Source organism: Psittacula echo, assembly GCF_963264785.1.
Source record: "Psittacula echo genome assembly, chromosome: 7".
Classification (NCBI taxonomy): Eukaryota; Metazoa; Chordata; class Aves; order Psittaciformes; family Psittacidae; genus Psittacula; species Psittacula echo.
The window spans coordinates 17376965-17402683 of NC_137740.1; the positions used below are offsets into that span (position 1 = coordinate 17376965).

At 52.1% G+C, this 25719-nt stretch overlaps 2 protein-coding genes across 13 annotated transcripts in view; both read left to right on the forward strand.

The window, feature by feature from the left end:
- The window catches only part of KIF1A (kinesin family member 1A), a gene marked incomplete at both ends in the record, with an annotated part of 32758 nt that extends 26080 nt beyond the window's left edge, over positions 1 to 6678 (forward strand). For 4 of the 10 annotated variants that reach the window (XM_080623285.1, XM_080623282.1, XM_080623284.1 and 1 more), the window contains 12 exons: positions 579 to 605; positions 3395 to 3509; positions 3751 to 3884; positions 4025 to 4086; positions 4190 to 4335; positions 4444 to 4656; positions 4815 to 4892; positions 5189 to 5313; positions 5454 to 5600; positions 5719 to 5911; positions 5987 to 6105; positions 6636 to 6678. In XM_080623285.1, the coding sequence (XP_080479411.1) occupies positions 579 to 605; positions 3395 to 3509; positions 3751 to 3884; positions 4025 to 4086; positions 4190 to 4335; positions 4444 to 4656; positions 4815 to 4892; positions 5189 to 5313; positions 5454 to 5600; positions 5719 to 5911; positions 5987 to 6105; positions 6636 to 6678 (1402 nt within the window). Of the gene's footprint in view, positions 1 to 578; positions 606 to 2020; positions 2045 to 3394; positions 3510 to 3750; positions 3885 to 4024; positions 4087 to 4189; positions 4336 to 4443; positions 4657 to 4814; positions 4893 to 5188; positions 5314 to 5453; positions 5601 to 5718; positions 5912 to 5986; positions 6106 to 6635 lie in introns of all 10 variants that reach the window. The other 6 variants (XM_080623280.1, XM_080623286.1, XM_080623283.1 and 3 more) reach the window with 3 other exon arrangements.
- A 3372-nt stretch (positions 6679 to 10050) lies between these two features.
- ILKAP (ILK associated serine/threonine phosphatase) lies at positions 10051 to 23752 on the forward strand. Of its 3 annotated transcripts, XM_080623862.1 has the most exons (12): positions 10051 to 10161; positions 10916 to 10981; positions 14091 to 14213; positions 14934 to 15060; positions 15957 to 16063; positions 16529 to 16622; positions 18542 to 18629; positions 18993 to 19114; positions 20951 to 21070; positions 22460 to 22541; positions 22738 to 22919; positions 23687 to 23752. In XM_080623862.1, the coding sequence occupies exons 1-11, from the start codon at positions 10116 to 10118 to the stop codon at positions 22876 to 22878; spliced, it is 1116 nt and encodes a 371-aa protein (XP_080479988.1). In that variant the 5' UTR covers positions 10051 to 10115; the 3' UTR covers positions 22879 to 22919; positions 23687 to 23752. The 3 variants fall into 3 exon arrangements, with proteins under 3 accessions (XP_080479988.1, XP_080479987.1, XP_080479989.1); XM_080623861.1 differs by lacking the exon at positions 23687 to 23752 and having other exon boundaries at positions 22738 to 23026; XM_080623863.1 differs by lacking the exons at positions 10051 to 10161; positions 10916 to 10981; positions 23687 to 23752 and having other exon boundaries at positions 14108 to 14270; positions 22738 to 23026.
- The last annotated feature ends 1967 nt before the right edge of the window (positions 23753 to 25719 follow it).

The window sequence follows — 25719 nt, forward strand, 5'->3', positions numbered from 1 at the left end:
TGGTTGGTTGGTCCCAGGATTTGCAAGAGCCTGCCTCGCCTGTGCTGTCAGAGGGTCTGTGTCTCAGGCCAGTCCCAGTTCGGCTGCAGGCCAGCATGCATGCCATGTGTTACCTGTCCTGTGAGCCTGTCTAGGGCCAGGTAGGGGGAGGAGTGGGCAGCCGGCTTCCTGCGGGATGCTGGGGAGTCCTCCCCGCTTCCATCCTGCATGCAGGCGTGCATGCCTTAGCCCCACCAGCCTGCTAAGACAGGCAAAGGGAGGACAGCAGGCAGAGCCAGAGCCCGCTTCACCCTCCTTCCCAGCTGCTTGTGCGCCCTGCTTTGCTGCCTTATGCCGTGCAGCCTCCTTTGCACAGAGCAGCCCTGGCTCCCCTCCCTATCCCAGCATTCCCAGTTCCCTGGAGCTGCTCAGGAGACCAGGGAGCAATATGGCTCCCTCCCCAATACCCATCCATCCCTGCATTGAGCGCTCAGGGAGGAGTTCTGGGGGGCAGCCCCCAGGGTACCCCCTTGCTTCTCTCTGCTGCTGCTGCCCATCAGAGCCCACACTAACCATGTGATTGTTTTGTGTTTTCACAGGCAGTTTCTTGATTCGGATATGCCTAGGTATTATTTGTTTCCATTGATTTTTTTTCCACCTTCCCCTCTTTCTTTCTCTCCCCTCACCTTGGTGCACTCACTCCGGTTGGAGGCAGCACTTGGACATCCAGCCCCCCATCCCTCTACACGCCCCACCCTTTCTCCCTCCCATCCTGGCACCTCTTGCTCACCAGCCCCTTTTGCTGTTTGTTTGGGCCGCGCTCTCGCTGGCTGCTGCTCCCCTCGCACGCCTGCATCCCCATCGCCTGATTTGGGTTTTGGTTTATTTCTTGCTTTTTGACTTCACTGCTCTCTCATCTCTTTGGCATCGGGTGCTAAGTGTGCCGCTCCCCCGTTGCCTCCTACCCAGGTTCAGCCCCGAGCACCACTAGGAGTAGCTGCAGGGCTGGTGTAGACCATGGTGGGGGCTTCAGGCCATCTCCAGCCCTTGCCTGGGCACCTGGTGATGATGGCTGGGTGCAGATGACTTGCGGGTGCAGATGCGGCATATGGGTGGTGTGTTTGTACGTAGGTGCAATGATGGGTGCACACACACCCTAATGTGGCATAGACTGTTGTACCCCTGTGTAATGGTGGGGATCTGCTTCTGAGGATGGTGGGGGCTTCAGCTGGGACTGCAGCGTGAGCCTGGTGTATGGCTGTATGGGTATGTGGTGTATGGGCAAGAGCCAACAGATCCAGATGCTGCTGCCAGCCTCTGGATGGGAGCATCACCAAGGCCCCAGAGGAGGAGGTCCTATGGTAGACGAAGAGATGAAGATGCATCTGGGAGACAGGGGATGGGGTCTCCTGAGTCCTGGTGGGCTCCATACCTGGGAAGTTGTCCTTCCTTCATCAGCTAGAAGCTGGTCCTGCTTGGAGATGCCCAGTGACAGATCTGTCCCCCCATCAGTATCCCAGGGTGCAGGAGGACAGATCCAGCATGGATACAGCCCCTCTACTTCAGGAGATGTGGGGTCATATTGGCATTGCCTGTGGGCTGTCGGTACAGTGATGCTCTCCCTGTGGACCAGGGATGGGCCAAGAAATCTCCTGCTGTGTGGGTACCATGAGGGGCACCTTTCTGAGGGGCTGCACTGGGCAGCAGCTCCTTGCTCTGGGATGGCAGCGAGGGCAGGGTTAAGGGGATATGGAGCACATGTGCTGCTTCCCAGCTGCCAGACTGCAAGGAGGGTGGGTGGCAGAGGGTTTTCATCCATGCAGGTAAACCTCTAACCTTGCCAAGCTCCTTTTGGGCTCTGATTCAGCATCTGGCTCCTTTGGCCAGCAGAGCTGACACAGGGTGAGTCCCCTCTAGAGGGGCTCTCCATGGTTGTGGTCCTGCTCCAATGCCAGCCCCGTACAGACAATGCTTTCTGACCTTTTGTTTTTCTGTGTGTGTATGTGTGTGTGTTTGTCCTTGGGTTGCCTTCCACTTATAGCATTTCGTTCGGAAATGACACTAGGTATTTTGCGTGCACCTGCTCGGTCTGGTTCCACCTGCTTTTCTCTCTTTCTCCTTTGCCTCCCTTTGCTTTTTGCTCTTTTCCCTCCTCCCCTGAGGCTCCTATTCTCCTCCTCCCTGGGGAGCACTGCCTTCTCAAGTGACCTGTGTCTGAAAAGTGATCCTTCGCCTTGGCTCTGTCTCATGTGGGGGTTTTTAATGTATTTTATGCACCTTCTGAAAGCGTCGCTCTCCCTCTTCTTCCTACATGGGGGCAATCACAGCTGAGAGCCTCTCCCTGCTCCCTCTGGCTGCCCTGATTCTTGTTCAAAAAGCCCCTCAGCCACCTGGGTGCTGCTTCAGGGATGTGCTGAAGCATCCTCATTGAGACATTGCTGCTTCCTGACTATGCTGAGCCAGGAGCCAGGGCTGCAGCAGCGACAGGTGGCTTTGGGGAGTGGGTGTCCCATAACCTAAGGCTGGCCCAGGAGGCAGCCCAGGAGCAGGACAGGGAGTGAAAGAGGGATCCCCCATGCCTCCTGCTTCCCCCACTCTTGACTGCTTGACCTGAAGAGGCTGGCAGCCACTCTTGCTCTAGGTGGCTTTGCCATCCTCTATGGGACCCCATAGGCACTGAGCAAGTGGGGCCAGGTGTCCCCTGCTCCTTCCCCCAACCTGGGAATTATGGAAAACCAAGTGAGGAGAGTGAGGCAGCCTGGTGGGAATGGGGCTGGTGATCAGGGCAGAGCAAGAGCTGGGGCAGACAGCCCAGCAGGGGCCAGCTAAAAAAAGTGTGGTCCCTGGGTCTTGGTGGGGCTTAGGGCTGGCAGACAGAGCAGCCCCGAGGAAGGGAACTTGGCTGGTATGGGGACTCCCCAGTGCTGAGCATCCTCCCTCCTCTCCCTTCTGGCCACCTGAATGGCAACAGCTGCTCCTGGCGGGGGCTGGGAAGTGCTGTGTGCCCTGGGCTGGATGGTGGGGACCTTGCCTGGGTGTGCTGGTGTGGCAGACCCCACTCTGAGCATGGCGGTGGGGCATGCACCCTTCTTTGCCCTCCTTTGACTTCCCAGCCTGCCCTGCCTTGCCTGCACCCCAGCTGAGCCCCCACTCCTTCCACAGTCCCTCCTCCCCAGAACCCCGGCCTGCTGGCCATGTCAAGGATGCCACATCCTCTTCCTGCCACACCTTGTCCCCCTTTGCCTTGAGCCTGTGTCCTCTGGAGTGGCTGTCCCCATCTGTCCCTGTGGTGTGTGCATGTCCATGTGTCCTTGCAGGCCTTGCTGCAGCGGGGGACAATAGCAGCTCCTTGCTCACTTGCCTAGGGTTCTGGGGACATTGTTTTACCAGTTCTGCTATTTTATTTTTGTTGCAGGACTTTCTACCAGTTTGAGGCAGCATGGGATAGCTCCATGCACAACTCACTGCTGCTCAACCGTGTCACCCCGTACCGGGAGAAAATCTACATCACCCTGTCTGCCTACATTGAGGCAAGGACCTTTGTTGTAAAGCTAACAAAGTCTGATATTTCCCCTACTGCCGGGGTACAGCCAGTGTAAACCCCTCCTTTACCCTGCACCAATGCTGACAGGTTGCAGCCTAGTGGTTGGGGTGCCCGATGGGACCCCAGGAATGGAAACCACTGGGCACCAGTGGTGGAGAGACCTGACGGGTTGCCAAGACACAGCCCCCTCCCCCCCCATGACACCTTTTCCCCCTGCTCTGCTGCAGATGGAGAACTGCACTCAGCCCGCCGTCATCACCAAAGACTTCTGCATGGTTTTCTACTCCCGGGATGCCAAGCTTCCTGCCTCGCGCTCCATCCGCAACCTTTTTGGCAGTGGCAGCCTGCGGGCTTCTGAGAGGTACTGGGAAGCTCCTGCCTTTCTGGGAGAGGAGACCCAGGGACTGGGGCCTTTCTGGGGCATTCCAGCAGCCTGGGTGAACTAACAAGGGCATGGGGATGGGACAGAGCTGGTAATGCCTCATCTCCCTTTGACCACAGCAACCGCGTGACGGGAGTCTACGAGCTCAGCCTCTGCCGAGTGGCAGATGCCGGCAGCCCAGGTGGGTGCCATGTCTCTGCCTGGGTGTTCACCACGAGGCTGGCAGGCACAGCATGGTGGTTGGGGTTGGGTCTGTTCCCCCTAGTATGTGTCTGTCCCCACAGGCATGCAGAGGCGTCGCCGGCGTGTGTTAGACACCTCTGTAGCCTATGTGCGGGGAGAGGAGAACCTGGCTGGCTGGCGGCCCCGCAGTGACAGCCTCATCCTTGACCATCAGTGGGAGCTGGAGAAACTCAGCCTCCTGCAAGAAGTAAGAGTCTGGGCTAGCAACAGGGTAATGGGGCAGGGGACGCATGGTCCCCAGAAGGATGTCAGTAAGGGGAAGGGGCCACCTCTGAGCTATGATGTCTCTGCCCAGGTGGAGAAGACAAGGCACTATCTGCTCCTGCGTGAGAAGCTGGAGACAACCCAGCGCCTGGGCCTGGAGACCCTGTCCCCTTGCTCCAGTGAGGACTCTGAGTCCCGAAGCACCTCCTGCGTCTCCTCCCCGCTGTCTGTCGATGGAGCCGCTGAGAACCGTACCTCACCTCCTGAGAGTCCCAGTGAGAGGCAGAAGGAACTGGCTGTGAAGGTACCATCCTGCAGCATTCCCAGCTCACAGGGATGAAGCTGGGAAGGGGCTCCCATAGGGTGCAAGGGGACTACGGCAGGAGAAAGCCCAAGAGGAGCAGGAGGAGAAGGGTAGAAGAAGGTGCCTCCTATCCTACCATCTTCCTCCTTTCTTCACAGTGCTTGCGCCTGCTCACGCATACCTTCAACAGGGAGTACAGCCACAGCCACGTCTGCATTAGTGCCAGCGAGAGCAAGGTACTGCCAGTGCCCCGGGCTCACCGGGCTGCTGGGGGCTGGGAGGGATGTGTGGCCAAGAGGAACTGGCTGGACAAGGGCCAGGTGGGCACCTTGGTGCAAGTGGTCCCTGTTCTGGAGTCCCCGCTCCCTTCACCTGCCCTGGGGTTCCTGGAGCTGGTGGCTCTTGGGACTGTGCTGGGGGAGAGCCCTGCCGGCCAGAGGTCTTGCCTCTCTCTGTGTGAGTAGGCACCTGGTCCTTTGCCTGTGCCCAGCTTCAGGCAGAAACTGGAGTCCACACTTCCACTCCTCCACAGCTGTCTGAAATGTCTGTGACCCTGATGAGAGATCCATCTATGCCAGTTCTTGGGGTCACCACTCTCACCCCCTCTTCAACCTGCCCATCACTGGTGGAAGGACGCTACAATGCCATCGATGTCAGGTAAGAAGGTGACCAGGAGGTTTGGGTGATGTCCCACCATCCCTCAAGCAGGGCAGCTGTACCACTGGGACATGGTCCTGGTCAAAGGGTGTTCCCTAGCTGTCACTCTTCCTACATCCTAACCTTTCCTCCCTCCCTAGACCCCCCCAAGTCTCTTCCAGAGCAGAGAGCCCTGACCTGGAGCCTGCAGTAGAAGGAGAACAGAAGAAGTCCCCAGGCCACCGGCCTGAGGAGGAGAAGGAGCCCCAGCGTTTGCTGGTGCCCGACATCCAGGAGATCCGGGTCAGGTAGGAGCAACTGGGGCAGCCAGGAAGGGGAATACTTTGGGGTTGAGGGGGGACCATGCCCTACCATTACCACCTCCTTCTGGTCCATGTCCCACCCTGACCTCAGTCCCTTCTGCAGCCCCATTGTCTCCAAAAAGGGCTACTTGCACTTCCTGGAGCCCCACACCAATGGGTGGGTGAAGCGCTTTGTGGTGGTCCGGCGCCCATATGTCTACATCTACAACTCAGACAAGGACATGGTCGAGAGGGCCATACTCAACCTCTCCAAGGCTCAGGTGGAGTACAGTGAGGACCAGCAGGCCATGCTCAAGGTAGGGCGCCAGGAGCCAGCCGCATTCCATGCACCCCCTGAGGCAGGAGACTCATCCATGGCTCTCTCCTGGCAGACCCCGAACACGTTTGCAGTGTGCACAGAGCATCGCGGCATCCTGCTGCAGGCGAGCAGTGACAAGGACATGCATGACTGGCTCTACGCCTTCAACCCCCTCCTGGCTGGGTCCATAAGGTACCAGGGGCAGCTGGCTGAAGGGTGGTGCAGAGAAGTTGCTGGTGGGGGGGTCTATGGGCAGCCAAGTGTGCTCCCTGTCTTGGACCCAGTGCTCTCCCTGGTGCAGACCCCTCCAGCCAGGCGTGGGGAGCACCTCCTGCACAGAGCTGTGTCTAGATAAGCTCTCAGCTGGCAGAACTTGGACCATATTAATCTTGATTTCAGCTCCTTCTGGCTTAAATTCTTCAATCTAGGGACAGATATCGGCTGGTACAGAGGCATTGTTGTGCTGAGTTCAAAGCAACATTCACTGCTGGCCGCAGGGAGACTCGCCCTTTGCTCTTGAGACCATCTCAAGTGGCAGGACTAGGGGAACAGGAGTAAATGCACAGAAATTTGTGTGCTCTGGCTAAAAAGGCATTAATCCCATGTCCCTCCAGCTCTGACTGGATTAAAGCACCAGCCTGGAGCCAGGACACGAAACAGGGGGACCACACCTCTCCTTGTTCACATCTCTGACACCTTTGTTCCCTTGTTTTCCAAATCAGGTCCAAGCTTTCCAGAAGGAGAACAGCCCAGATGAGAATCTAACCTGAAAAACACCCTCCACCTCATCCGTCTGCCAACAGGATCAAGATAGCTGATTCTGTCTCAAGACTCCCCGTGTTAACGTCTGATCTCTCACACCATCTGCTGCCCCAGCTGCCTGCTCCATGGAAGGATCTGTCTCAATTCACACCTTCGCGGAGGAAACTCATTTCTGTTCGTAGCTGCAAAAGCCTCGACCTGCCTGGGCAGGATCTCTTGTGCACGTGCCATCTTCTGCCCGTCCCCTCATGGGTGACCTTCATATCACACCATCTGTAATGCTCCAGAAAGGTCCCTGTCAGAGAGGAGGGAGCGAGGAGGGCAGTTTTGGCTAATAGCTGGTCTTTGATCTACAGAGGTGGGAGCGTTGTAAAGCTTGGAGGTGGGAGAGCAGGAGGAATTGCCTCCACATGAAGGGAAAGGGGTAGTTTAAGTATGAGGATTTCCTAGTTTATTGATGTTTCTGCAAGAGACAGCAGAGTAAGATCAGGTGTCAGTAGTTTAAGATGATATTTATAAAGTATTTATTTCTATTTACATCACAAAAATCCTGTAAGTTGGGTTCTGGCCCCGGGACAATGCCTCCCCTAGGCAAGGGAGAGCCTTGGCAGTGGGCTGGGGCCCCAGAGATGACTCTCCTGGGACATCCCTGGCATGTGCCCGGCAGCAGCGGAGCTCTTGCCCTTGCTCCCTGCCCTTCCCCAACCCTCTGCTTTGCACCCCCCTGCAGCTTAAACTACTTCTCCCCTAAGTGGTGGCTGGACAGCCTACCATGTCTTCCCAAAGGAGGCAATTCCTACGTGCCCCATCTACCTCTGGAAGGGAGGGCCCCACCATCTTGGTGGGCTGGAGAATTGCACATCCATGTAGATGTGTCACCTCACTTTGGAGCTTGGTCCTGCTGGAGGGAAAAGGAGGGTTCTGGGGATGGCTCTGCCTGTCACCTTATGTGAGGCTGTCCTTCCCAAAAGCACGTAGGCCACCTCCACTCTCTCAGCCTAGGAGCCCCTGGGGGCTTGTCCAAAGGGATTCCTCCCCTCTTAGGACGGGACACCAAGGGTCCCATCCCTGCAGGGAGTGTGGAGGTTCAGGTGGCTACTTCCAGCGCTGGATGGAAAAGTTCTCCAAGATCTGGGGCTGGAAATGGCTATTCCAATCCACAGGACCCTCTTTACCCTTTCCCAAGAGAGTTGTCACATCCCTTCTCCTCCCAGCAGGACACCAGGCTCAAAGCAAGTCAGAGGGGCAGGGAGAGGCTGCGGTGGGGGTGTTGGGGTGGGGATGGGGCTTCTTTTTACTGTTGTATTTGGTGTTTTCTCACTCCTATTCCCCTGCTGCAGAAGCGAGTGCCCACCTCCTTCCCACCCTGCCTTCATCGGCACGTTAATCCAGGGGGCTTCCCACGGCAGAGGTGGCTTTGCCGAAAGGACCTTCTCCTCCAGCCATAACTTGCTTCCCACCTTCCCCAGCAGCAGCTCTCCCTTTCCTCTATCTTCCATCTCTCATCCATTGTGAGGGGGGTAGGATGCTTTCAGCTGGGGCTTCCCAAGCAGCCAGCTGCATCCAGCACAGCTCCGGGTGGGAAGGCGAGCATCTTCCTTCATGTATTTCCCGGGCACCCCCGTAGCTTCGCTGTCACGCCTCAGTGGCTTACCTTCCCTTGCACAGCACGGCTGCGCCTTGGCTCTGCTGCACCTCCCTGCACTGTCTGTGTGTGTGTGTGTGTGTGTGTGTGTGTGTGGGACTTGGTGCTGTCTTCTTGTTACGCTCATGTTGTTGGGGGGCACGGACAGGAAGGGACATGGCAGATGGGCAGAGGCTTGCAGGGACCCTCTCGCTGCGCATCAGAGGCCATTCAGTTGGAGTTTCAGGTGATGGAAAAGGGTTTTGGGATCCTGAGCCCTTGCAGGTTTTGCCCAGCCTTGCTGCAGCTCCTTGGGCATCTCACTGCATCACTCTGGCCTGGAGCTGTGGCAGGGCTGCTTTTCCCAGCCCTGCTTTCCAGAGAGGTGGTGAATTGTCCGCCCCATCAAACTGGGTTATTCCTGGCACCCATGATCTAGAAGCCAACTTGTGCCCTTTATGGAGGGACAGGTTCTCACTCGGGGGGCATGGAGGGGCAGAGCTGCGGCAGGGGTGGAGGAGGGGTTTAGGCTGTGACATCCCAGCAAAGACTAGTTGGTACCATCCCATATTTCAGTGCAAGGGGCTAGGGAACACTGGGTGTCCCAGGGGAGAGAGGAGGCTCTACCAGGGCGGAGGCAGCTTCTGGTGGAGACAGGAATCTGCGTCTGCCAGCGACCAGACACAGGTTCCTCAGCCGGGGCTGCGCAGCGCCGCCCGTGCTGCAGGCGAGGGGCGGCTGTGGAACGGGCACATCCTCCAGCTGGAGCTGAAGCCGAAGCTTTGCCTGAGGCCAGCAAACCTGCAGAGCAGACAGCTCGGCTGCGGGACACCGCGCTGAGGGAGACTCGGCTGGCAGCATCCCTGCGGGATGTCCCCGGCTTTGCAGGCTACTTTTGCCACCTCCCTGGCCCCGATCTCGCCAGCACCACGCACTCTCCCCGTTATACCCCCCATCCCCTCCTTCACCGCAGCCCCCCCGGGATGAGGAATGCAAACCTTGATGTATAGGCACGACTGTGAGCCCCATCCGAAGTGAAATCTCACAGGGGACAGTGGCATGGAGGGTGGGCGAGCACCAGCGGGAGGGCCGGGACCTGCTGAGGGGCGTCTGCTCCCTGTGCCCTCTGGTCCCGGCCCTCCCTGCCCCGTGCTCGGGGCTGGCGCCTCGGGTCCCGGCCGTCCGTGCACGCGTGAGGCTTGTTCGGTTCTGAAATAAATGTGGCATTTAACGCAGAACAGCCCCGCGCCGCTCCGCTCTCCTTCCTGGGCACGGTGGGTAGGGCGGGCGCCTTCGGCTCGGCGGCGGGGAGGCCCGCACCGATCCGAGGCTGCGGGCGAGGGTGCTGAGGGGCGCACCGGGTACGGGCACCCGAAACGGGCATACCGGATACAGACCTCCGTTGCGGTGCCACTTTCCTGCGCCGCTAGGGGGCACCGCCCTCCCTTCCTGCCCCCGCCAGCGATTGGTTAGGCACAGGAGGGCGTGACATCCCCGCCGCGGGATTGGTCAACCTGGAAAAGAAGGGGACGGGGCAAAGGGACTGATTGGCAGAGTTGCGCCGCTTTCCAATTGGCGGAGCAGCTGCAGCCCGGCGGGGGTGTTTGACGGCGTGTGCCGCGCCTCCCGCTGCGGGGATTGACAGAGGTCTTTGTGGGGCGGAGCCAATGGCGGCCTTCCGCACCCGTCACGTCGCGCGCCTACTTCCGGTCCGTCTGCGGCCGCTGATTGGCTGCGGGGGGAGATTGTTAGCCCGAGGAGGCGGGACGGCGTCTGGGCACGGGGTAGCGGCCTTGGCGGCGGCGCTGCTGGCGCGATGGATCTGTTCGGGGATCTCCCGGAGCCCGGCTGCTCAGCGGCGGGTGAGTGGGCGCTGACCCCGCGGCGGGCGCCTGGTTCCCATCCTGGCCTGTCCGCTCAGGGCAGCAGGGCCAGGACTCGCCCTCGCACGGAATGGCAGGCCGCGCGGCCCCGCCGGGCCTGCTGCAGCGCGCTGTGGGCAGCGAGCCTCTGCGGGCGGAGGTGCCGGCTACGGGCAGCCGCTGCAGCGAGCGCACCGGGGCGGTGATAGCTGAGGGCTCCCAGGGCTTGAGGGGCGAGGGGGAAGGGAGCGGGGCGTGTGAGGAGGCGGCTGCAGGAGGGGATGACTCGGTTTGGGTTTGTTTTGATGGGGTTTCTATGCTTTTTTCTTTCCCGGGGGCTCGTTCGGACGCAGGTGTTATCCGTGCGATTTAGGCCATGCTGGAGCCTTTCCTCTCACTGTGGTGCTGCGGGTCGTGGGACTGTGGAGAGCTGTAATGTTACTTGAAATAAGCTGGTGCTTTCTTGGCCCCCCTCACTCTCTAATATCTTAATTTGGCTGGTGAGGGGTGGTAATACACATTGTGTGGATTGCTAGAAACCAAACAAACAAGTTGTTCTCAAGATAAAAGTTCACATCATCCCCTGGCAAGTGGTTGTCTTGCACACGTAGGAGCTGCCTAAATTAGAGATGGACAAATGGTAGCCAAGGCTCTCCTCTGTCACCCCACCTGTGCTCAGCTGGATGGCAGTCCTTCCGGAAACCACCCCCCGAGTGCGTGCAATGGGTCCTGACTTTGTCCTGGTGCCTTACAGGGAAGGAAGCCCAGAAAGGACCTCTCCTCTTTGATGATCTTCCACCAGCCAGCAGTGCCGACTCAGGTATGGGTGCTGTATTTCTTCTATTATTTTGGCTTCACGTGCTTTCTGCATCAGCATCATTTTGAGATGAAACTGCTGCAAACCCTTTTCCTTGTTAGACAGGATAATAACAGTGGGTTTATCAGATCTGCACCTGTGTGCAGAGCAGCTACTCTCTTCCTGTGGTTTTTTTTTTTTTTTTTTTTTAATTTATTATTTTGGTAATCCCAGACTGGTGTGGGTTGGAAGGGACCTTAAAGTTCATCCAGTTCCAACCCCTGACCATGGGCAGGGACACCTTCCACTAGACCAGATCGCTCCAAGCCCCGTCCAGCCTGGCCTTGAACACTGCCAGGGCAGTGGGGCTGGGGCTTCTCTGGGCAACCTGTGCCAGGGCCTCACCACCCTCACAGGGAAGAATTTTTTCAATATGTAATCTAAATCTCCCCTCTGTCAGCTTAAAGCCATTCCCCCTTGTCCTGTCACTGCAGGCCCTTGTAAAAAGTACCTCTCCAGAATTCTTGTCAGCCCTTTTAGGCACTGGAAGCTGCTCTAAGGTCTCCCTGGAGCCTTCTCTTCTCCAGGCTGAATAAGCTCAGCTCTCTCAGCCTGTCTCCATAGCAGAGGTGCTCCAGCCCTCACAGCATCTTTGTGGCCTCCTCTGGACTCACTCAAGCAGCTCCACATACCTCTTGTGTTGGACACCCCAGAGCTGGATGCAGGACTGCAGGGGGGGTTTCACCAGAGCAAAGTAGAGGGAGAGAATCCCCTCCTTCAACCTGCTGGCCATGATCCTTCTGATGCAGCCCAGGACATGATTGGTTTCTGGGGTGTGAGTGCGCACTGATGGGTCTTGGTGAGCTTCTCATACACCAGCATCCCCAAGTCCTTCTCCTCAGGGCTGCTCTTAATCCAGTCTCTGCCCAGCCTGTGTTTGTGCTTGGGATTGCCCTGACCCAGGTGCAGCACCTTGCACTTGGCCTTGTTGAACTAAATGAGGTCTTCACTGTCCCACCTCTCTAGCCTGTCCAGGTCTCTCTGGACGGCATCTCTGCCCTGCAGTGTTGATTGCACCACACAGCTTGTATCATCGGCAGACTTCTTGAGAGTGCGCTGAATCCCACTGTCCATGTCACTGACAAAGATGTTGAACAGCACAAGTTGCAGTACCAACCCCTGAAGAATAGCACTTTTCACTGATCTCCACGTAGACATGGAGCCATTGACTGCAGCTCTTTGAGTGCGACCATCCAGCCAATTCCTTATCCACCACATGGTCCATCCACGCCTCTTAAGATTAGAAACAAGAATGTCATGTGGAACAGTGTCAAATGCTTTGCACAAGTCCAGGTAGATGACATCAGTTGCTCCTCCCATATCCACCAGTGCTGTAGCCCCCTCATCAGAATGTTATAGATGTTCCATATTAAATACTCCCTGGAACAAATGTAAGTTTGCCCCCACCATCCAGTAACAGCAGTTAAAGTTTAGCTCACTTTAGTAAACTGGCATTTTATAATTTCCACACCTCAGAAGGGGTGAGCACAGAGCATTATTCCTTCAGAGGGACAAAAGTTCTTAGTCGTTGCTTTTTCTTGTGCTCCAGGAAGAGGAGGCTCTTTACTCTTTGATGGTCTTCCACCAGCCAGCAGTGGTGACACAAGTAAGCCTCTGCTGACCTGCCCTTCTCAGGAAAACCCATGGGTGTAGCTTGTTATGTTGGTTGTACAGTAAGTTAACCTGGTGTCCAGGTTGGCTGACACTAATTATGGCAGTCTGTTTGTGCCCTGATAGTTTAAATTTGGATTCTGGCTCTTTAAAAGTAAACTTAGGTTTGTTTGCAGAAGTACGTTCCTCAGATTTTAGCACCCTGTCATCTGTGCCTGAAAGCTCCGTACGTTGGAAATTAAAGTGTGTGCTTGCAGGGAGCAAAGACGGTGGTTGTGGTTTAACCCCAGTCAGCAGCTAAGCCCTACACAACTGCTCCCTAATTCCTTCCCGAGTGGGATAGGGGAGAGAACTGGAAGAGCAAAAGTGAGAAAACTCACAGGATGAGATAAAGACAGTTTAATAAGTAAAACAAAACAAGGAATTCACCACTTCCCATCCGCAGGCAGGGGTTGGGCCATCTCCAGGAAAGCCGGGCTCTACCACATGTAACGGTTACTTGGGAAGACAACATGCCATAACTCCAGCCATCCTCCCTGCTTCCTTCTCCTTCCCCCAGCTTTATATGCTGACATGACATCATGGTATGGAATATCCCCTGGATCAGCTGTGGTCAACTATCCTGGCTGACATAGCCCTATACCAGCTACTATGATGAAAATTAACTCTACCCTAAGCCAAAGCCAGCACATCTGCAGGGGCCTGGTGCTGCCACTGCCCTGGTTTCTGTTGCTTTTCTGCTGTGGGAGCAGACTGCCACCTTGTTTCTAGCTGTGGTCTGTAGAGGTCTAGACTAGAGGCTGTTTAGACTAGTGGTCTGTCAAGGCTTTCTGCATGCAGCCAAGTGTTTGCTAGCACCTGGGAGGAGGTGAGATAATTTGGGGTGCCATCGAAGAGTAGATCTCCATAAGGAAAAGGTGAGGGTTCTCATGGCGTGGAAATCATAGTTTGCTTGCTAGCTTTTATTTGTAACATGTCTTGTGAAACCTCAAACAAATATGCATGTTAAGAGTAGTAAAATACGTTTCTTTGTATGACTGTGGGCACAATTTAGAGACGATAATAATAAAAATTAGAAGTGTTCAACCTGAAACATTAACTTCCTTAGCAGTTAATTGCAAAAAAGGCTGGTAGCTAAGAAACAAAATGTGGGTTGGTGGAGAGAGTCAACAGCCTCCTAGCTAAGCACAGCTGTGCTATGCCTGAGGTAGGCCACGCAATGTAAAGTGATCAAATCAGTGATGTGTGCTGTGGGTTGTACATGCTGAGTGAAGTTGTGTGTGTGCGTTTGCGGTCAGTTAATATGTCTTGTTCAGTACTAACTCTGGTCACTTAATACTGTGTGAGAGTGCCAGCCTGCACCCCTGGGAGTGCTTCGGTATAAAAAGGACTTGCTGCTGAATTTATGCAAGTAAAACAGACCTGGCAGATTTCAATCACCTGCATTTTTGCTTTCTTTCAGCTTCCAGTGCTACTGAGCAGGTCTCATCAGGAGGGAGCCATGGAAAAGGGGAGAAGAGAAAGTCCTTGGAGGAGGAAGAAAAGAATGGCAGGGAAGAACTTGTGGAAAAGAAAGTTTGTAAAGGTTTTCAGACAGTTTGAAAACAAATGTACTTAATTTGTACTTTCGACATTGGGCTTAGTAAGTCCAGACCAAAGCTAAGCTTTGGTTCTTCAGTCTGCTTGTGTTTTCAGCTTCCTGTAGGGAACAAACTGCTGCAGCAGTCTGTGGAAACCCTTCTTGCTCCCTGGCACTCTGCCTCCCTCACCTAGGTCTTCTTACCAGCCCTACTGAAGTGGCAAAAGCTGAGCAGCAAGCAGCTCAGCCTTTGCAGGATAAGTTCCTGTACTGCCAAGTGGGGTATTGGTTGTGAAACTTCCAGAAGGCTAGAGCCACACCAGTTTCTTTTGCCACATCCACAAATCTCTCCACTGGGTGACTGCTGAAAAAGAGACTTGCTGTTATATATAGGGCATTTGACTTCAGTGCAGGTGCCTGCCTGTCATGCCATGCTTTGTTAATCTGCAGGTTCAGTCACACACTTCCCCTGCTCTCCCGACACCATTTAGTAAAAGCCCTGTCTGATGTCCAGCAGTCCTGCTTGGTTATAGCTGCCTGCCGGAATGGGGGCAAGCAGCTTTTATAGCTGCTGACCTTGGGGTCACTTAAAATCCCATGTTACAAGTGTCAGAATAGGGTTCTGAAAGCTGAAAAGTGGTCACAGATTTACTGTTTCTTTTCGCCTGAGTTGAGAAGATGGAGGAGTTTGATTTGCGTGCATGTGTCTGCTTTCTTCCCCTTTAGGGTCAGTGGGCATTCTTGGATTGAAGGGTTATGTGGCAGAGAGGAAAGGTGAAAGAGAAGACATGCAGGATGCACATGTCATCTTAAATGATATCACCGAGGAATGCCAGCCTCTGCCCTCCCAAATGTAAGTGGGCCACAACTGTCAGAATAAAGCTGTGGATGGCAGCCATCACAAGAGTGAAGGAGCTCCAGCTTGCTTCAGCTAAGCCCATGATAGGATCCTTTTTGCTTTAAGCAGCTCATGCTCTTGACTACACCTGTGTTGTGTTGTGTAGTTTGGGCTTGTTGCTGGGAGACCTGGATAGCTGTGTTCTGTGCAAATCACAGGACTGCTGTATACAAATACCTCCCTTTGAGTGATGCTCAGTGGATTTGGTCACTGACTTCACAAGGGTTGTGAGGGCCCAGTAGCTCTGGATAGAGACTCTGTTAGCCAAATGTCGGCATGGGTGTTTAGAGACCCTCAATTTAATTATAAGTAATGAGGCCTTATGTTAGGGGTTTTACAGTTTGTTTCACAGTTAAGTGAGCCGTTTAACTGTGGCACTGGAGAATGTTTAAAGAAGGGAAAATCTCTTACTTGAAAAGTTGAAATCTTTCAGCAAATAAACACATACAAGTGTGTGTAAGGGGGAGTGTGTGTATTTAAAGGAATGGTTTCAAAGATCATCCTGATGTGGGATCTAGCTTCTAAACTAGTAATTGTCCTGAGAGCTTCATGTTCTGAGGGATCTGAGTTTTTTGTCTGTAGAATGGTTTCAACAATTTTAGGCATGGAAAGAACTGTAGGATTGCTTAGGCTGATGTCTGTGTAGTGCTGGGGAGTTGTAGTGCCCTTGAGGTGAAGCATATGCTTGAATATGTGAGCTTAGAGACTTGATACCTTTGTGCCTTGGAGAACGGTATTTACTCAGTTTGGCCGACATGGGACAGGGCATTATGGAGGTGAATGTTCTTGATCCCACTCTCTGGCTAACTGCCTCTCTTAGCCCCTTTCTGCTACACTTTGTTCCCTCACAGCACACGTGTCTCGTACTTCGCTGTGTTTGATGGCCATGGGGGAGTCCGAGCCTCGAAATTTGCAGCACAGAATATGCACCAGAACCTGATTAAGAAATTTCCTAAAGGTGAGAGGACTGGAATTAGGGCTGTAGGACAACCATCACCTTTTCTGCCTTGCAGTGGATAGGGAAATTGATTTATTTGGGCATCGTTCCCATCCTTTATTTCCAGGGAGTTACTGTGAGACTGCTCTGTCTCCTGGGGAAGAGGGCTGGAAGCCTTTTTGGCAGAAGGGTACAAGTAGCCAGTTATGAACCACAAAACAAGTGTGAGATGCACTGTTGCCAGTTTTGGCAGTGCTGCTTCAAGCATGGAAATACGCCTGTGGGGGAGAGGGATGTGTCATAAATTCTTCATACATGCTATTGCACAGATTTTTGGTAGTGTGAACCCAGGATGTACCCTAGCTGCTGTGCACAGGGTCTGAGAGATGCACTGGCTGACTGCATGTTGGGTGGGTGAAGGGAGGGGCTGGGATAGGTCAGGTACGTTTTAGCTGGAACTTAATTGCTCTTTTCTCTATCTGACAGGTGAGGTAGCCAGTGTGGAGAAAACTGTGAAGAGATGCCTTTTGGATACCTTCAAACACACAGATGAAGAGTTTCTAAAGCAGGCATCCAGCCAGTAAGTGTAAATGCTTCCCATGCATTTGTATTTCTTCATTTACATCTCACAGACCTTAGTTTTGAGCAGGGCAGAGGAAACTTTTGAGTTGTATCTATGCTTTGGCAAAACCTCAAGCATAGATAGGTGTGCCAGGCTGCAACTGTGCCATCTGAGTGCCCGCTAGAGCTAGATCATGGCATGTTCTGGTCTTACTCTGTGGAAAGCAGTCTGTAGGACCCCTTAGACCAAAATACACCTTTGTAGTAAAGGAAGGAGACAAAACGTAACCAGGAGTGCACTTCTGTCCTTACCAGGGCATCTTGTTTGTCTTATTTTTAAAGACTTGCCATGTTGCTGAAGTGGCTAATCCCCTACTGCCTGAGATGGGATCTCTGTATTGATGGCTTTGAAGTGCGACAGGAGGCTATCTGTAGAGCAGTACTTTGCAGGGTGTTGTGTGCAGCTTTCTTTAGAGCTGCATTCCTGTTAGCAAGTGTGTGCTTGCCAGGTTGGAGCACATCTCTGAGGTTGTTTTTAATGCCGTGTGTTGAAAGACTTAACTCTCCCAAGGTAAGCTGAAATCTTGCTTTCTTCACATCTTTTGAAAACAGAGATGTTGAAGAAAAATGTTCCTCATCTTAAGCTTGTTTCTAACAGATTCTTTTAAAACAAAGCTGAAAAGCACAGCAGCTACTTTCAGTGGAATAAATGCCCGCCCACCTTCCAGCTGAGTTTTGAGTGCAAGTTACCTTTTCTCAGTCTCTGGTGAACTGTGTGGACTAGGGGAGATGTGGATTGCATTTAAAACAACAGTCACTTTGCTACCAGTCCTTTAAATGTTTGGGTTTGTTTGTTTCCCTCCCCACATACTCCCCCAGTGCACCTCTAATGCAGATTGAGAGCCTGGTGGTGCATCTAATTCTGAGATTCCGTGCAAACTTTCAATTTTAAGTATATTGCAGACTGGCTTAGTCTTTTAAGACTAATCAGATAAATAAGTTTGACCAGGCAAAAGGAAAAGAGCTTCTTTGAGTTTGTCACAACAGTGTCATTCCCAAACTAGTTTCCATTTGGTCAGAAATACGATTTATGACAAAGGCACTACAAAGGATTTCTAGTGATAGCTGTATTGCTGACTAAATGAATGATCTTCATTCAGATGCACCTTTTGAAGTTAGGAAAAACTGGCTTATATATGTTTAGAAATCAGTCTTTCAAAGCTAGTTTCAGTAGAGTGGCATCGTAGTTGGTCTTAATTGTGGGGAGGACTAGTCTGGCAGCTGTAATCTAAGAAAAGCTTCTCATTTTACTTGGAGTTCTAGACTTACAAGCTTAACTACAGCAAGTGAAATATCAGGAGAGTGACTGAATGGGTGGTGTTGCTGCTGAGGTGGGATTGTGAGGACAGAGGCAGGTGTGCAGGGGTACTATGAGAAAAAGGAAGGGATATTAAAGCAAAAAGGAAGGCAACTCTGCTGCAGTTGTGCCTGTGCCTTTCTTTGCTGCAAATAAGGAGCCTTCCAAGGAGTTTGGGGAGCTTGTTTGCTTGCAGTGCTGTAGCTTCTGAGCAGCCACTGGGGCTGAGCCTGTTCCAGCCACAGCTGAACTTTTCTGGGAGCTGAGTGTGAGGAGGGGCTGGTGTGGGGAGCAGGGCTGGCAGTATTTGAACCAGTTGGGCATTGGCCATGCCTTTAGAAGGTGGTACTCTGCAGTTCTGCTGTTCTTGTCCAGCTCACTGTTCACCATCAACAGCTTCAGTAGCTGCTGGAGACAGCTGCTTTGGGCTTGTGCTAGCTGACTGTAGCATGTTGGCACACAACACTTCACAACACGCACACACACACATAACACTTCCTTGAGTACCCCGGGAGCACTCTGTGACTAATTTCTTAAACATTGTTTTCCCTCCTTAATAATTTCATTCTTGTTCCCTTCAGGAAGCCAGCATGGAAGGATGGCTCCACAGCTACTTGTGTCCTAGCTGTCGACAACACTCTCTACATAGCCAACCTTGGGGACAGCCGGGTAAGCAGAATGGGAAGCCCACTGCTGGAGCCTTTATTCTTCCAACATCTTTATTTACCCTGAAGGATGAGGTGTGTGGGATGTTCCAGTTGCTGTGAGCTCCCTAAATGTTCCTGCAAAGCATCTTGTTTTGGCTGGGTGCTCCCTATATGTTTCTACAAAGCATCTTGTTATGGCTGAGTATAGGGTACAACTATGTTGTCTCCCAAAAAACAACTAGTGTGCTAGCATTCTCTTGATGGTGCTAAATATCTAACAGTATGTAAATGTAGCCCCATTCACTGCAACTTGCGGCTCTCTCTCTCAGGAAGTTCTTCTGTAGTTTTGTTGTTGTTCACTCACAAAGGTCTTTCGTCAGCACAGGCGATTCTGTGTCGTTATAATGAAGACAGTCAAAAACATGCGGCATTAAGCCTCAGTAAGGAGCATAACCCCACCCAGTATGAGGAGCGTATGCGGATACAGAAAGCTGGAGGAAATGTCAGGTAAATGCCTAAATGGTGTGAGTGAGCAGATCTAAACCCTGGCCCAACTATGGGCCTTAACATTGAGTTTCTGGAGTTTTCTATGCCCAGCACTCATAGTAGTGACAGCCTGGAGAGAATCTGTTGTTGCCTATGGAAGGCACAGCAGTGCCTGAGGTGTTAAGGATTCAGTGGCTTGAGTTGGTTGATAGGGGCTACTTTGTTTCCCAGGGGCTTACAATGGCAGTGAGGTGCTGTGCTGGAGAGACAGGAACCCACATGAAAACTTGGCAGCATGATGCAAGCATGGACATGCTTAAGCTTGACCTACAGAGTTGAACTTGATTAGAATAGTTAGGGTTGGAAAGGACCTTAAGATCATCTAGTTCCAATCCCCCTGCCATGGGCATGGACATGGGCAGGGATTGTTTAAGAAGTTAATGCTTACTGCACACTGTGGCATTGAATAAAACTTGCTTCCTTGCAGCATCACCTTTCCCTGGTGATGGTTTGAGAGGGCATGAAAAACATTTGATGTTGGTTGGCGTTGCTCTCCTGGGGGTTAGCTGAGGCACTGAGGTGGCCCGCAATAGGAGGGAGGCTTCTAGTGGGAATTATATTAATGTTCCTGTGCATATGGATGCGCATGGCTGCTCGGGCAGCTGGTGCTATACACAGCAGGTGTGTCTGATTTCTCTGTCTAGGTTTTCTTCATTCTGTGAATGCTGTTTCTTGATTTAACGGTATTGTCACAAGAAAGAACTTTGTACAGGTGAAGTACGCTGGTGCCAGCAGAGGCAGAATGCCCTGTGTTGAGGAGTGGGTTCACTTCTGTCACACTGCTGTGTCCAGAGTGCCTTGTTCCCCTTATCTCTGAAGAACAAATGCTGCTTCTTATGCTTAGCACTGATCTATCTTTGCACACAGGAAAGAAATGGGCCAGTGTCTCTTAGCTCTTTTTAGAATGGGAAACATCTCCCGGCTGCCTGGGAGCCTTTTCCACTGCTTGCAGTTCAATATTTTGGACCCAAGAGATAAGTTGCATAGTGTATGAGTATCAGATCTCTGTGACATGCTTTTCTATTAAGTGGGGCTGGTTAGACTATGAGATGAATGAGCTTCTTTCTTTCCAGAGTGCACAGAAGAGCCTTTTGGGAAGAAGATGCTCTATTTTTGGAAAGGTGGAGTGTGGGAAGCTGCTTCTATTGGGGCAGCACTCAGTTAATTAGAAAAGTTTAGCAAGCAAAACTGCTTCCTAAGGAGAATTTTAACTTGGGTTTCACAGAACTGGTTGCTGTTAGTAAAGTGGTTAGTAAAGATTAAATGATCGGGAGGAAGTGCCATGGTTCTTGCTCCTTGGAACTGGCCATAGCTGAGCCAGTTTGTAGTGGTTGGTGTCCTGATAGTCAGAGCACAGGAGAGGGACTGCTGGCTCAGACATGGTCTTGCCTGCTGCCATTATGTGCTTTTACTGAAATGCAATCTGCTGGGTGCCTTGCCAAAAAATAATCTGTGAATTCAAACCTCCACCTCCAGGAATTCAGCTCAGCATATAACTCTTATTTCCCTGGCTTGCTAGGCCAAGCAGGATTTGAGTTAGGGAAGAGAGATGGAAAACAGCCGAGAACACTCCTAACTTCATTTCTTCCTCCCCCCTCCACTTGTTTCCCAAAATTTCACACAAACTTGCAGAAAGGGTATGAGATATTGAAGGGAAGATGGGAACTTGCTGGGGTGGGGGATTGGGTCAGGATTTGTAGGAGGCAGCTGAACGCACATAAAGCATGTCCTGGTCAGGCAGTGCAGTGAGATGTGCATGTGTGTGAAGGGCTCTCAATGTTTTCTTCCCTTGTGCAGGGACGGAAGAGTCCTGGGAGTGCTGGAGGTTTCCCGCTCCATTGGGGATGGCCAGTACAAACACTGTGGTGTTATCTCTGTGCCAGATATCAAACGCTGCCAACTCACAGACAATGACAGGTAAAGGGTGCCCTCACAGAGGGGCGGATGGCTGTGTCCTAGGTCTGCTCAGCACTAGCACAAGCTGCACAACCCTGTGTGCTCTGTGGTTACGCCCAAGGCACTTTAGATCATGCAGAATGAGAAGATGCTCTTACTGCTGCTGTCTTTCTGCTCCTGTTTCTTATCAGTGTAGTGGGATAATGCTGCTGCCTTACCCTGCCAAGATACTGTGAAGGCTTCTGATGGAGAAACCAGTCTTGCAGCAGCGACAACATACATGAGCCTTAGACTTCTTTCATCCCCTGCATAAGTTCACACACCACTGTTAAAGCAGTTAGTTAAGGCTTCAGTCCTTGGATCCCCATCTTGTCCAAGAGTTGTTCCTAGCAGCTGTGGTGCCCACAGATACTTTTGCATTTGACTCTGATATTTGAAGATTTGAGTTACTTTTCTAACATATGATCGGCAATGACAAATTGCTATGAGCTTTTATGTCAGTATGACCCTGCAGGCCCTCTGAGGTGAGAATGTAACCCAGTACTGCTGCTTTTTCTGGGATTAGAGTTTCATATCAAGTGATCCACTAAAATATTTCTAGAGATATTCTGAGCATCAGGCTCTGAAATGATGTCTTCAGAGACAGGTGCTGCTCTGGCAGGCTGGACACCTCTGTGGGATGCCTGTGGTTTTCCTTATCCAGTAACTGTGATTAGGGCTCCTAGTTTATGCAGTCCCCTATGCAGACAGGGAGTGCACAGCAGGCTGGCTCCCCCATCCTCTGATGAGGAGCTGTGACTCAGTTCTCCTGGTCTTGGCCTTTGTATCCCCTCAACCATCTGCAGCCTGCAGCAGTACCTTGTGGCAGAGGTTTCCAATCACAATTATGCATCTCTTTCTGGGTTAAGCTGCTTGTTTTTCTTTTGAATGTTTCTATTAAGATATCACGTACCTCAGGGGTGTGGAAATGTAAAGGATTTAAAGTGGTGCACATGCTGGCTGTGTTTCTCTTCTTTCCTTGCATTAGCTACTTCACAGGGAAACTAGGGGAATGAAAAGGGCTCAAAGGAAAGAAGCAGTCCTAAAGAAATAACGGAGGTTTCCAGCAGGGCATGGTATATGGCCTTGGCTAATGATGCAGTATCAGTGGGTCTGCCAGGGTGTCTTGTTCTAGGTCTTACATTGGTTGCTTGGATCTTTGGCCTGTTCTTTGAATTTCTTCAGCTCTGTGAATAGTAGATTCTAGAGCACGAGAGGACATCTGGTGTTTCTGAGGGATTTTCAGATGAGATTTATAGCACCTTCCATTTGGATTGGAGCGTGGGTACTCATAAAATAGCTTGGAGGGATTTTGTTGTAACTGGGGAGCCAAAGATTCAGCCTTGGAACTTGTCTCTGCTTGATTTCTAGGTTCATTCTGATAGCATGTGATGGCCTCTTTAAAGTCTTTACACCAGAAGAAGCTGTAAACTTCATTGTTTCCTGCCTTGAGGTGAGGAGAAGGGAGCTGGGCTTGTCAGGGCGGGGCACATGAAATGGAATGATTCTGACTTGCAGAAATGTACTTCTGCCTGGATATCCTCCCTTATACCTGAGGTTGTCCTTACTTGTTTTGCACTTTGTCCTTATTTGGGGCACTTACGTGCTTTGCTGGGAGCAATCAGTATTGTCTTTCCTTGTCCCACCAGGATAAAAACATCCAGACGAGAGAAGGGAAGCTGGAAGCAGATGCTAGGTATGAAGCTGCATGTAACCGACTGGCCAACAAGGCAGTACAGCGAGGGTCGGCGGACAATGTCACAGTCATGGTGGTGCGGATAGAGCACTGAGAGATGAGGAGCAGCAGCAGGTTCCCCAGCTTCTGGTGGATGTAAGGAAAGGGAGAAGTCTGGGTGTGTGCATGTGTGGCCAGGAGAGGGAGGGTCCTGCTGGATGCTCTTCAGTGTAAATAAAGTTGGGTTGGTTTTTTTTCTAATAGTTGTAGTTCACTTGGCTAACAATGTTTTTTAAGTGTCTGCCAGAGTGGATCAGCCTATGGGGGAATCTCTTCTTCTGTCAACCCTCCGTGAATGTCTTGGCAAACCAAATAAACCCATTTGGCAGAGGTGCTAGCAAGAGCAGGTATCTGTGGGCATGAACTCTGACAGCTGGTGTAGCTCTGCTGTTCATTACTTTGAGCTTTGTATTGAGGCCCTGGGAGAGTCATGAGCTCTTAGGACTTGGTGGGAGCTCCCAGTCAGGCTGTACAGTATGGACTGTGCAGTACCCAGGCCCCTGACTTGGGATGTGGTGTGGGCTGTCTTAACGCCAGGAAGGAAGTCTGGTTCTGAAGCTGAGTTGTGAGGTTGCATGCAGCTTGAGTGATACAAACACTGCTTTCAGAGCAGCAGTGTACCTTCCCTCTGTTTGCAGAAAACAATGGGGTTTTGTCCCAGTTGCTGATACAGCAAAAGTGCTGGAGTTTGCTCCTGATGTTTATTGGGAAAGTATTTTCACTAAATGGATCTGTCAGGCAGCTGAGATACAGGCAGGTCCTGTGCTTGTCTGTCTGCTATTTGAGGAGCAGGCATCTCGGGTTTTAGGTACTTGTTGCTATTAAGTGTCTGGTATCTCATCCTGTCCCCATTCCTCCACCAGCTGTTGCTGCAGAGTCAGTGTGCTGTTTTCCAGAGAAATACTGGCTTCAGACCAAATGACAGCGTGAAAGCTAAACCAAATGGGCTACCAAAGAACTTAAATTCCAGATTATGCAACTTTCCCATCATGTGAGTCCGAGGTGCAATGAGAGAGATGAGCCACTGTGTCTGTGGTTTCTTGCCCAGCCTCCTTGCTCTGCATGAGAAACTGTGCAGTCTTAGAGGGAGGTTGGTACTGTGGTATCTGCCATTTTGTGCATAGTCCTGTGCAGGGTTGTGAGGCTTCCTTGTATCTTTCCTGCTCCCCATGTTCCCTAAAGCTTTAGGAGATGGTCCTGGATCCTAGGCTATCTGTTTTCTTGAGCACACAAACCTATCTTGACCTATCTTGTTGTTTGGGACAGGTGGCTTGACCTGTCAATGACAGGTCAAATGACATCCATTTGTGCTACAGCAGAAGTCAGTTAAGCTAAAGTTCATGCATTTATTCTAACACTTCAGTGCACTTGGCCTAGCTTGCACTAACTCTTCGCTCTGTAGAGTACTGAGGAAGGAAGTGGGCTTCCATCACATGCATTAGGTAGCGCTTGCTTCTGCCACCTTGTTCTGCTCCCAAATATTCCTGCATACTCTGATGTAAGGTTGCACTGCTGCTTCTGTTCTTGAAAGACAAATTTGGAGAGCCAAGATGGAGCAATGTGGAGTTTAGTCAATCTGTGGCAAAAGAAACCCTGATGGCAGATCTCAGGGAGCAGCTCGCCCTCCCTTCTCACCTCCCTGCTTTTCACAGCTTTTGGGCTGGGGAGAGGTGTGTGCTGTCCTGTGAGAGCTGAGCCAAGCACCCATCTCTGGTGCTCCCTCCAGGAGGCACCTCTTAAGTCCAGCACAAGAGCTGGTGAGAGAAGTATCAGCTTGTCCTTCTCTGTCTTCTCTTCCCCTCCCTCACTCTTATAAAAAAATGAAAACTTAAAAACACAACTCCAGCCTGGAACATAATATACAGGAGAGCTGTCATGAATAAGGTCCAGCCCAAGGAGACTGCCTCCCCCTTGCCTGTACGCCTGGATCCCTCAGGGAATGTGGAGCCAGGTGCAGTTCAGGCTGTCTCGCAGTGTTGCTGGCACAGCTTATGCGCTACTAAGAAATAAACTGTGTGGCTCCCTTGCCCCATGCCCAGCCTGCCCGGGTACCACTCCTGCAGCCCTTGCTCAGGCACGTAGCCCTGCCCCTATCCTCTCCTCAGATGGCTATCAGAGACAAAGTAGGGAGCGTATCTGTGGTGCCCACAGCCTGGGCCCTGTGCCATGGGCAGGGAACGCCTGGTATGGAAAACCATGGGGGAGGAATTTGCTTTAATCAGATGTGCAGTGTTATCAGGACATTGCTCTGCTTTGAAGATTAGTTGCAAAGGACAATGACTTCTGCCAGTAAACGTTTGCTGCTAATACATTGCAGGGAAGCTAAAGTGATACAAGTAACCTGGTTTCTGCTGCTGGGAAGCTGGGCAGGGGAATCTGCTGAGAGAGAAGTTACTTAAAGCCATTCCCCTTTGTCCTGTCACTACATGTCCTTGTAAAAGTACCTCTCCATATTCTCTTTAAGGCCCCTTTAGGCACTGGAAGCTGCTCTAAGGTCTCCCTGGAGCCTTCTCTTCTCCAGGCTGAACAAGCCCATCTCTCGCAGCCTGTCTCCATAGCAGAGGTGCTCCAGCCCTGGAAGCATCTTTGTGGCCTCCTCTGGACTCACTTGAGCAGCTCCACGTCCCTCTTGCGTTGGACACCCCAACTGAAACCATTCTATAATGTCCCTGGCCCCAAAATGACAGTGCCTGGCTCTGCCGCCCAGCTCCATGGTACCTCATCTCTGCTGTCCCCTGATCCTGTTCTGGGGTCCCCCTTGGCTCCTACTTCCTACAGCATGCCCCAGGGCTGGTGGGTATCTTTCAGCAGAAGCTGTAGCTCCTTGAGTTGCTCTCCTGGCACAGTGGATCCCAGTGAGTGCAAGGGCAGTGCCTGGCACATAGACTCACACAAC